The sequence below is a fragment of the Adiantum capillus-veneris genome, chromosome 28, assembly GCF_014529385.1.
Source record: "Adiantum capillus-veneris isolate H3 chromosome 28, ASM1452938v2, whole genome shotgun sequence".
Classification (NCBI taxonomy): Eukaryota; Viridiplantae; Streptophyta; class Polypodiopsida; order Polypodiales; family Pteridaceae; genus Adiantum; species Adiantum capillus-veneris.
In genome coordinates this window covers 127,149,135-127,160,919 of record NC_140958.1, presented here as the reverse complement: position 1 = coordinate 127,160,919, position 11,785 = coordinate 127,149,135, and the positions used below count along the sequence as shown (strand labels likewise).

The 11,785-nt window shown below is 42.1% G+C and overlaps 1 protein-coding gene across 1 annotated transcript; it reads left to right on the top strand.

Annotated features, from left to right (window-relative positions):
• Window positions 1-5,305: 5,305 nt before the first annotated feature.
• On the top strand, window positions 5,306-11,535 carry LOC147421278 (ABC transporter B family member 3-like). Its single transcript, XM_086503846.1, is given in 14 exon segments — window positions 5,306-5,938; window positions 6,059-6,113; window positions 6,198-6,373; window positions 6,694-6,915; window positions 7,015-7,253; window positions 7,336-7,745; window positions 7,748-7,860; window positions 7,948-8,221; window positions 8,420-9,098; window positions 9,229-9,457; window positions 9,547-9,664; window positions 9,667-9,812; window positions 9,894-10,163; window positions 10,442-11,535. Coding segments are annotated over 14 exon segments (3,840 nt in total). The 5' UTR covers window positions 5,306-5,674; the 3' UTR covers window positions 11,087-11,535.
• Window positions 11,536-11,785: the final 250 nt, after the last annotated feature.

Sequence of the window (11,785 nt, the reverse complement as noted above, 5' to 3'; positions counted from 1 at the left end):
AAGTTTTGGTGCGAGCAGAGAGTTGGTTTACAAGCACTAGATATGTTTTCCCTTGCTTTCGAATTGCTCGTTTGGCCTGAGTGTGAGAGAGTAGTGGGAATTTTGGTGTTCTAGGATTGCTTGGATGGAGTGGGTTTTGTTTTCATAGGTGAGAGTTAAAGTGCGTGTTTTGTAATCAGTTAGTGGGTTGAATTCATGTCAAAAAGGCATCCCCAAAATCATATCAATACCATGCAAATGTGTGACTATAATTGTAGGTATATGAGAGAATTCACCAATACAAACTTCAATAGTGACTTGAGTTTTACAATGAAAACGATGCCTATTAAATACAGTTGTTCACTTTGTGAGGTGAAGAGAGTTGTGAAAGAGATAGTTTTTGTGCTAATCATGTAGAGATAAAACCATGGCTTCCACCCATCATCTAAAAGAATTGTGATATCTTCACCTTTAACTGTGCCTTTCACTTTGAAAAGAGTGTGTGGGGATATAGGAATATCTAGAGAAGGATCGTCATTGGCATCATACTGAAGATCATAGCCCTCAACATAATTGGCCTCAACTTCATTGTCGTCGAGATTAGCATCTTCAATGAGGTTAATTTGTGCACTATTTGGGTGGTTTTTTTTTGTTGGGGTTGCATGTGACTCCATTAGGTTATCCATTGGAACGACCATTGCTCTTAACAGGTTTGTTTGGACACTTATCTACATAATGACCAAACTAAAAGCATTTGTAACATTTCACCTTTTTATTACCGTTGGAAGAGTGATTAGGGCTTGGAAGGATTCTGGTTTGTTTTTTGCTATATGTGGGTGTTGTTGTTGCCATGAGGTTGAGAGGATGTAGTAGAGTTGTCAAATCTTTATCTCTTGAAGAAGGTACGACTCTAGTGTTTGTTCCTGTCAAAGTAATGAGAGGAAAGAATTCTCTTGTTACGTTAGTGTTTGTAGCTTTCTTTTTCTCCGCAGTGAGTGCCAAATTGATGGCCTTTGATGGGCCTTTGACAATGAATCAGGCTCAAATATGTCGACTTCAACACCAATTTGCAGTGCTAATCCAGATATATACTTACGCTCTAATTTCCTGCAGCTAACATGTTTGATAGCCTGAAGTTGAATGAGAGATTTCCAAAAACGATTAGTCATTTCTACCTTAGCAAATTAAATCCAATTGGCATCGTGCTTTAGCTTTGTATTGTGTGGGTAAAAATTGAGGTAAAAATATTTTTTTGAATGCATGCCAAGTACATGGTCGTTTACCATGCTGTTTGGTGGCATTCCACCATACATAGCACTACTGGTGAGGTGATTTGATGCACATTTTACCATTTCAGGTTCAAGGAAATTTTCATCATGAAAATAGTCATCTAGCTGACTAACCCATGTTAGAATCATGCTAGCATCCTTGGTGCCATCAAAATCCTTGAAAGTGAATAATTTTTTGCTAATTTTGTTTAATTTTGGTGCCAGTGCAAATTCAACATGTACATGGTCACAGAGAGGGGGCTATATAGAGGTAAATCTCTACACTCTCTCTAGTCCCTCTATCTATCTCTACACTCTATGCATCCTCCGTCTCTCTATCTACACCCTCTGTACTCCCTCTATCTACTCTATCTACACGTCTCTCTAAACCCTAATCTCTTCCTAAATCCTAACTTTATATGTCTACCCTCTACTTAATCTCTATCTACACTCTCTATGTATCCTCACTCTCTACCTAGTCTATCTAAACTCTACACCATCTCTATCCACACCTCTATGTTCTCTTCCTAAATCCTAATTTTATCTTTTTACTCTATACCTAATTTCTATATCTACCCTCAGACTCTCTACCTTCTAAACATAGTGAGAGCGCTAAATAGAGGTAAATATCTACACTCTACGTATCCTCCATCTCTCTATCTACACCCTCTCTTCTCTCTCTACCTACATCCTAACCTCTCTCTACTCTCCCTCTACATCCTAACCTCTATCCACCTCTCTCTCTCTATACCTAATCTCTATCTCTACACCTTCTCGTACTCTTTACCTAATCTACTTAATCTCTACACCCTCTCTGTACTCTCTATATCCCTAAACTCTCTCTATTGCTACTCTCTACGTATTCTCCCTCTCTACTCTCTACCTAATCTACTTAATCTCTACACCCTCTCTGTACTCTCTATATCCCTAAACTCTCTCTATTGCTACTCTCTACGTATTCTCCCTCTCTACCTAATCTTTACCCCCACTCTATCTAATCTATGTACAACTACCTCTCTACACTCTAATCTCTTTATAAATCCTAACCTATTTATCTACTCTCTACCTTCTCTCTACTCTCTCTCTCTCCACGTAATCTCTATCTCTATACCCTTTATCTACTCTCTCCCCCTGTTTCTCTCTCTAATTTAACAATCTCTTCCTACTTCCTCTCTATCTCCACTCTCTCTACACTCCCTATCCCTCTTTTCCTCTCTCTAATCTTTCTTCTTCTTCTTCTTCTCTCTCTCTCTCTCTCATCCAATCTACACCATTTTAACACTTCTCCTTCCTCTAATCGCTTTCCTCTCATCTCTTTTCTCCTCTCTCTAATCGCTCTTCTCCCATCTCTTATCTTCTCTCTCTCTCTCTCTCTATCTTTTTCTTTTTCACTCTCTAATTTCACAAACACTAAATTGAATATTTTATCTCTCTAATCTCTCTCTAAACCCTTTTTTGATGTACAATTTATCATACTCTTATCACTTTTTTTTCTAATGTTTAATACCTAATGTTTTTTTTTTCTCTTTTTGTCTCTCCATCCATATTTCTCTAATTTAACATACACATCTTTCACACATCAATTCACTCTAAGTTAACACTAATCTAACATTAAACATAAAAGAAGTTTAATGTGTAGGTGTGATGTTTAATTTGACTTTTTATCTCTCTCTACTTAAACATCTATTTAACATTAATCATGAAATCTACGTTAATCTCTACTTTAGCATTAACCATTAAATTTACTCTAATCTCTCTTTTCCTCTCTCCTTTTTCTCTCTCCCTAATTACACACCAAGCAAGCAAGCAAATATCTACGAACTAATCACATGCCTACAACAAACAATTAAACAAACAAAGTGAGGTCAACCAAGCAAGCAAGAAGCACCTACACTAAACATGAAAGAGGTACAGAATCTTTGAATTTAACTTTTCTAATGTATGTGTGTAAGACAATGGGGGGCATTTTGTAGAAGCTTGCCTCTTGTGTTCCTCTAGCATTCGAGTCTTCTTGCGGTCTCTTGTGTAGAGTCCTCTTGCGGTCCTCCCTCTCCGCTCCAACAATCATCGAGTGATGGAGCGCTCCACCAAAAGATTGATTGTGCATGTGTGTGTGTGTGTGTGTGTGTGTGTGTGTGTGAGAGAGAGAGAGAGAGAGAGAGAGGTGAGCTTTGAGAGAGAGAGAAGGAGAGAGAGGGGTGTGAGCTTTGAGAGGGAGAGAATGAGAGAATACGGTTGCAGGTGCGGTGGCGGTAGGAGTAGAAGAGCAAGGTATGCTGCAAAAAACCGACATACCGCGCTCTCTTCCTTTTTGAAATTTGCGAGGTAATATGCATGGTAATACGGTAATATTTAATTTACAAAATAAATCCTTCTGTCTCCCCTCTCTCCCCTTTGGCCACTGCATCTCTCTCTCTCTCTCTCTCTCTCTCTCTCTCTACAAAACACGGTAAAGAGCTGCGATAAACGCTTTGCAAGTTTTATCGCGTGAGCCATCAAGGGAAAATAGAGGCCAAGATTCAAGCATCTCAAGATATTATAGTGTGGGGGTCATTGTTGTCATCAAGAAACACTAGAGCCGCATTTCAAAATGCGGGGACGATAGCTATCGATGCCAAGTAGCACTGCCAATGCGTATCATAACACAAGGCCAAGAGGGTGTGAGTCCCCCGATCTGCTACCAAACGTTTTTAAACGCCGAGTATAGATTTTCTTTAGGCAATGGTAGCAGACCTCCACTACAATGGTAGCAGGACGACATGCCCATGCGACCTAGCCCTAAGGATGCACTAGATACCCATGTTAAGTTCACATCACAAATAGTTATAAACACCTATTTCACACTGAGCTCACTAACGACAAGCTCACACCAAGTTTACATTGCGATTTAGAGTCGCTTTCTTGCCGATGCGGGACACCGATTTTCCCTCCACAAGTGAGTTATCATTATGGCGAGATGGTAGTCTACATACAAAGCGTCTGTCTATCTCCAAAAGCATCCCTCGGGACTATTTGACACCCCCTTGTTAGGTGGATCGATGGTCCATGATCTCTGAATGATGTGTACCATCCATCAAGAATAAAAAGATTCCAGCTGGTTTGTGCCCTTGCAACTCGAACCCACCTCCTATCTCACCAGAGGCTATGACTCTCCCATTAAGCTATCCACGTCACTTGAAATGAAGGTGTGAACTTAAAATAATATGGCAAAAGTGATGTCGTGGGGTTCAAATGGTGTTCACTTGGGAGATGACTTTCGGATGGTTGGGGTCACACATTGATCACTTTGGAATAGGTGGGTCACAAGGTGATCACATACTCATTGGGATTCACACGGGGATCGCTTGGTGCTCACTTATGTTCACATTGAGTTTACATGGGGATCACTCTAACTGTGATACATGGTGATCGCTTGGGGATTAATTTGTCATCGGATGGTGCAAAACCAATCTTGCAGCCCCCAATTAATAGGGTCCATTGATCCCACCTGACAAGGGGTGTGTCAAATAATCACTAGGAAAAGGGTACAATGTTAGAAAAATCCGAGGTACAATGTATTTTAACCGGCTAAAATCATAAAATTCTGGTTAGATTTTGAGCTTGCCTTGAAGGAAACCGGCAAATTTACACAAGTTTTAGTGTAAATACCAGCAAAAGCTTCAAAATTTGACCTAAAAACTAATAGAATTTGGTTTGCCCTTATTTTCTTCGGTTAGTTGAAGTGTATTTTTCTAGCCCTGTAAATTAATAATCTACTAACATCTACTAACATAATATGGCGGAAGGGGGAGCCCTTTACATGTGTCGCAATCTGCGACCTGAAGGTTAAAGTTCAAAACAAAAACAAGCCTCTTTTCTACTAACATAATATGATGGAAGGGGGAGCCCCTTACATGTATCGCAATCTGCGACTTGAAGGCTAAAGTCCAAAACAAAAACGAGTCCCTCGACACGCGATAAAGAGGGAGAGAGAGGCCGGTCGAACGGCCGTCCGTCCTAGTAATAATAAAATTTAAAAGGTCCCTCTGACTGGAAAGCTTGCAGCACAAGTAGAAATTTGAAAGAGTGGACTGGCAAGAGCATATACAGAGCGCCAGCTGATGTGCAGAACACTGGGTGTTCTGCACATCTCGCATCAGCTGCTTCAAACGCCCAGTGGCCCACGCCCCGCTCGCTCTCTCTACACACACATACAAATGGAAATGGCTTATGCCATAGCCACTTTCCAGGCGTCGTCAATAAGAAAACTGTCTTCATTCACGGGCTTGAATCGCAGAGAGATCTGCCCGTATGCCGTTGTTGCAGTAGCTGCGAAGAATCTCTTTGCTGTTTCCTTCTGCTTCCCTCTACCTTCTCCTCTACTTGTTGGTACGCAAGGATCTCAAGCCCGATCCTTTGAAGGCTTGTAGGGTGCATAATTACCCACCATGGGTCATGTGGACGAAGCTGACACAGGGCCTTCTGAAGAACATGCCGGAAAGAAGGAAGTAGCACCTGCAGATCGTTCTGTACCATTCTTGAAGCTTTTCAGCTTTGCCTCGCCCCTTGATGTGGTGCTTATGCTCATTGGTAGTGTTGGAGGTGCCGTGAATGGAGTCAGTATGCCCCTCATTGCCCTCCTCTTCGGTCAACTCATTGATGCATTTGGCAAAAACAACAATACTGGTGACACTCTTGACGCTGTTACTCAAGTATGAACATTTTGATTTTATTCTTGCGCACATTTGCTTTTCTTTCTTTGTGTGTGTGTGTGTGTGTGTGTGTGTGTTTTGGGAGGCTTCCTTTACTATTGAATCTTACTTTGTTTTTAGGTCTCGTTGCGCTTCATCTATATCGGTATCGGAGCTTTGATAGCATCCTTTTCACGTAGGTTTTCTTTCCTTTTTGTTTGATCTCATCCTTACTGTTGTGCCTAGAGTTATCAAGTAAACATTTTGTGTTTTTATGCAGAGGTCACATGCTGGATGATAGCAGGTGAGCGGCAAGCCGCTCGAATACGTGGGCTTTATCTGAAGGCTATCTTGAGACAGGATGTGGCTTTTTTTGACGAGGAATCAGCTACAGGAGAGGTTGTGGGCAGAATGTCTGGAGATACTATCCTTATTCAAGATGCTATAGGAGAGAAGGTGAGTCCTGGCAATGATGGAGCTTGCATGGAAGCATGACTGTATATCACACAAGGTATAAGAAGACATATTATTCGTATACTCACATATTATGAAAAGAAGATGCCTCTAGTATTGGTTGAAGAAAAATCAAGTGATTAGATTCAAATGACAACCACCATGCCTGAGAGCATGAACATCCACATGAAAATGAAATTGTGAAGTGTTGATGGTTATATCGTATTTTAATTTTTCAGTTTCTTTTGGTTGCAAATAGCTGGCTCATCACATAGAGGCTTCATGTGCTATGTCCTGATGAAATTTTGAGACTGGTCCTGCAGGTTGGGAAAGTCATACAGCTGGTTTCAACCTTCATTGGAGGATTTGCAGTGGCATTTATAAAGGGTTGGAAACTGACTTTAATGATGCTTGTTACCATTCCACCAATGGTTGTAGTGGGTGCAGTGGTGATGACCTATATGTCCATTGAAACAAGTCAGGGGCAAACTGCTTATGCAGATGCGGGAGATGTTGTAGAGCAAGCACTTGGTGCAATTAGAACAGTGAGTTTTTTCCCCTGGTTTAACTTTTACTTCTTTTCTCAAAGTTTGTTGCTGGGAATGTGGGTCATGAACCTCTCTGTTTATTTTTTGGTTAATCAGGTAGCAGCTTTTGTTGGAGAAAAAAAGTCAATTGAAGCATACAGCAAGAAGCTGAAAATTGCTTATGTGGCTTCCATTCGACAAGGAATTGCCTCTGGGCTAGGGTCTGGCGTGTTTATGCTGGTTTTGTTTAGCTCTTATTCTTTGGCTTTTTGGTATGGTGCGAAGCTCATACTAAACTCAGGATATTCAGGCGGCGCAGTTGTGAATGTGTTGGTTGCTGTACTCGTGGGAGGCATGTGAGTCTTTTGTCTGAATGGTATCATTTATGGGCTACTTTTTCTGTGTCTTCTTGTTTTCTCATTCAAAGATTTCTTGCAGGTCTTTGGGTGAAGCTTCACCTTCATTGAATGCTTTTGGGGCTGGCAAAGCAGCAGCATACAAGATGTTTCAAGTTATTGATAGAGTGCCAGATATTGATGCTTTCAACTTGACAGGGGAGGTTCCACAGAATATAAGAGGGGAGATTGAGTTTAGAAATGTGGACTTTTCTTACCCAGCACGGGCAGATGTGAAGATTTTCTCAAACTTTTGCTTTCAAATACCTGAAGGGATTACTGCTGCTCTAGTAGGAGAGAGTGGAAGTGGCAAATCCACAGTGATCAGTTTGATTGAGAGGTTCTATGATCCACAGGGGGGCACCATTTTACTTGATGGAGTGGATATAAAGAAATTGCAGCTGAAGTGGTTAAGACAGCAAATAGGGCTTGTAAGTCAAGAACCTGTTCTTTTTGTACCTCCATCAAGGATAATATAGCATATGGGAAGGAGGGGGCAACCTTAGAGGAGATTGAACGAGCTGCAGTATTAGCGAATGCATCGAATTTCATATCCCGACTCCCCAAGGTGTGCAACTGGGCAGACTGCTCCTATGCTTGTATTGTATTGTTCACTTGTGCTTCTCATATCTGACATGGTTTCTTGTGCGATAAGGGTTACGACACGCTGGTGGGTGAACATGGCACACAATTGTCTGGAGGCCAAAAACAAAGAGTTGCAATCGCTCGTGCAATTCTTAAGAATCCTTGCATATTACTTCTTGATGAGGCCACGAGTGCATTAGATGCCGAGTCCGAGCGGCTAGTGCAGGAAGCTGTAGATAGAGTGATGATGGGCCGTACTACTGTTGTAGTGGCGCATCGGCTAACTACAGTAAGGAATGCTGACGTGATTGCTGTCATTCAACATGGGGCAATTGTTGAACAGGGTAGGTGCTTTTTCTCCCTTAATTGTTGATAGGAAGTCTTGAGTTTGATTGCTGGTTAGTAGACAAAGTTTGAAGCACAATTTGAATTTTCCCATGTTGGACTTTTGAGGGTTTTAGGAATTGCCTGCATGTGCAAATATCTGTCTCTTGCCAGACTATGCTTTTGAAACTCTTAAGGGGTCTCCCATCTAATGCCAGGGAAGCACGAAGAGCTGTTACAAAGCGCTACAGGAGCTTATTCTCAGCTTATACACTTACAGCAAATGAACAGGGAGAAGGAATCAAAGGAAGATGCTGATGGTGGTGAAACCAGGTTGTCATTGCAAAGATCTGAAAGAAGTGGAAGTCACAAGTTTTACCACAGATCTTCCAGCATGAGTTCTGACTTAGATGGAAGCGTCCGGTCAGCAAGTTTACGTCAATCTAGAAAGGAGGTTGTTTAGCATCATAGGAAAAACCTTCTAGGTTGGTGTGGACAAAGGGTTACAGAGGTGGATTTGGAAACTGGGGAAGGGAGACAGGCACCGCCAGATGTTTCCATCTTCCGTCTAGCTTCATTGAATATGCCAGAGACACCAATTTTGCTTCTAGGGGCGGCTGCTGCTGTTGCTAATGGATGTCTTTTCCCAGTTTATGGGCTTCTGATGTCAAGCGTAATCAAAACCTTTTTTGTACCCCGTGACCAGTTGAAGAAGGATGCTAATTTTTGGGCATTGATGTTCTTTGTCATTGCTTGCGTTGCCTTTGCGGTCCAACCAGTACAAACAATCTGCTTCAACATCAGTGGAAACAGATTGATTCAACGCATGAGACAGCTCACTTTTGAGAAGGTTTTACGGCAAGAGATCTCTTGGTTTGATGAGAGTGAGAATGCAAGGTCTCTATTTTCTTTCTTTGTTGTTGTTTTTTTTGCATTTTTATGCCTTGTACGTGCCACAAACATGTGAAATATGATTTAGCCTCTGCATTTTGGAAAAGGCAATAAAGGATGGGTTTTGTAATGACAGTGGTGCCATAGCTGCTCGCTTATCAGGAGATGCAACACATGTGAGGGCTATAGTGAGTGATACTTTGTCTCTTGCAGTGCAAAATGCTGCCTGTATTGTGGCGGCCCTTGCCATTGCTTTTTCTGCCAGTTGGCAGTTGTCACTAGTAGTTCTTGCAATTGTACCTCTCTTAGGGCTGCAGGGCTTTGTGCAAGTTAAATTTATGCAGGGATTCAGTGCAGATGCGAAGGTAACACCCATACAAAGGCTCACCCTGTCATGCAATGCCAGCCCATAATTTTGCTCATATCTTTGAACTGTTGGATTGGTGCTAAGCAGATAATGTATGAGGATGCAAGTCAAGTGGCAACCGATGCTGTTGGCAGCATTCGCACCGTCGCATCTTTCTGTGCAGAAGATAAAGTGATGAGTCTGTACCATGACAAGTGTCGCTCGCCACTGCAGAAAGTGTTCGCAAGGGGATCATGAGTGGTTCCGCTTTCGGATTTGCAAATTTTGTGATGTTTGCAGCCTACTCTTTTTGCTTTTGGTTTGGTGCGAAGATGGTTCAGAAGGGAACAACAAACTTTGAAGATGTGTTCACAGTAAGTCTCTAGAGTTCTACAAGGTCCTTAATTGTGCTTTCAGAAGAGGTGAAGAGAAATAAAATGTGTTGGTTTCATCAGGCATTTTTTGCTATCTCAGTGGGTGCCATGAGTGTATCGCAATCTACTGGTCTTCTTCCGGATGTATCAAAAGCCAAGGCCGCCGTGAATTCAGTGTTTGCATTGCTGGATCGTCAATCAAAGATCGATTCTGCAGACAGCTCAGGGTTGATCCCCAGCCCCGACTCCGTGGTCGGGAACATCGAGTTTAGACATGTCAGCTTCAGATACCCAAGTCGGCCTGATGTTGAAGTTCTCCGAGATTTAAGTCTGTCAGTCAAAGCAGGAAAGGTGGGACTCAAAATGATTACTTGCAAATCTATTTGTTGATTGTAGTAAGAACAAATTTCCCCCTTTTTATTTCTTGTTAAGGATCACTTAGAATTAGCAAGGAACATTGCTAGTCTCTTGCTGGTATATCCACAAGACTTCATAGTCCTGTGCGTAGCTGATTTCTATGACATTTTCACAACAGGTTTAGATGTAAATTTCAAGTTTAGCAGTTAACAAACTATATAGCAAGATGGGAGTACATATTATGGTGTTTTTATGATATGATGCTTTTGCAGACAGTGGCTCTTGTGGGAGAGAGTGGATGTGGGAAGTCTACGATCATCGCCCTCTTGGAGAGATTTTACGATCCGGACTCTGGGCACATGTATCTGGATGGAACCGACATCAAGAACTTACAAGTGAAATGGTTGCGGCAGCAGATGGGGTTGGTGGGACAAGAACCAGTGCTGTTCAATACAAGCATTTGTGAGAATATCACTTATGGAATGATGGGCCCTGTGTCGGAGGAGCAAGTTATAGAAGCGGCTCAGGCCTCGAATGCCCACAAATTCATCACAGAGCTTCCAGAAGGCTACGAAACATACGTTGGGGAGCGAGGAATACAGCTTTCTGGAGGTCAGAAGCAAAGGGTAGCCATAGCTCGAGCAATTATCAAGAATCCCAAAATCTTGCTGTTGGACGAGGCTACCAGCGCATTAGATGCCGAGTCGGAGCATGTAGTGCAGGAAGCATTGGAGAAAATGATGCTGCAACGATCCGTAATTGTCATCGCGCACCGTCTCTCCACAATAAAGAATGCGGATCTTATTGCTGTTGTCAAGAATGGGGTGGTGATAGAGCAAGGGAGGCATGAGGAGCTGATGCATGCCAAGGACGGGGCGTACGCTACTCTAGTGAGGCTGCACATAACTTCTGCTTAAAGGAAGCCATTGCTGTAGGCTCCCCTTTGACAAATGTTGGGATGGCTTGCATTACATGATAGCTCCTTTACTCTTATATGTTTATATCTTATATGCAGGCCTTCACTCTCAACACATGCTGCTTGTGTATGTAAAATTCTTTGTTGAGATGCAGCCCAAGTGCGGCTGGCTGGCAAGCCCCCATTTTTTAGAGTTGGATGAGGGGTAACTGTATCATCATCATCATCAGCAGCAGCACTTTTTTGTGAATTGCATCGAGACCGGGAATTTTTGTAAATTGTTGCCATGGCTTGGCAATGCCATAACAGGCTTGTAAAAACTTTAGGGAAAACATATTTGCCTTCAAAAATTGGCAGGGTCAGCCCAACTTGGGCAGTGGTGTGAACATGGTCTTTGTACTTGAAGCCTATAAAGGATAGAAACCTAAAATGATAATCTCTCTTTTGTTGTGTGCCTCTCGTGCTACCTTATCTACTTCTCCCTCCCTCCCTTATCCATGTCTTCTGCACGCTATCACCCACCATAGCTCCGCCCTACAATGTCATTAACAAAATATCCCACTAGAAAATCATATACAAGATGAAAGGGGATCGGCCAAGTATCATGTGGCATACAATTATGAGGATGTTCATCGTTGAAAGATCCAAAGTGTGAACAACCTTTAAAGTCAAAAGGTATTTGAAGACAACTTTGAAAAAT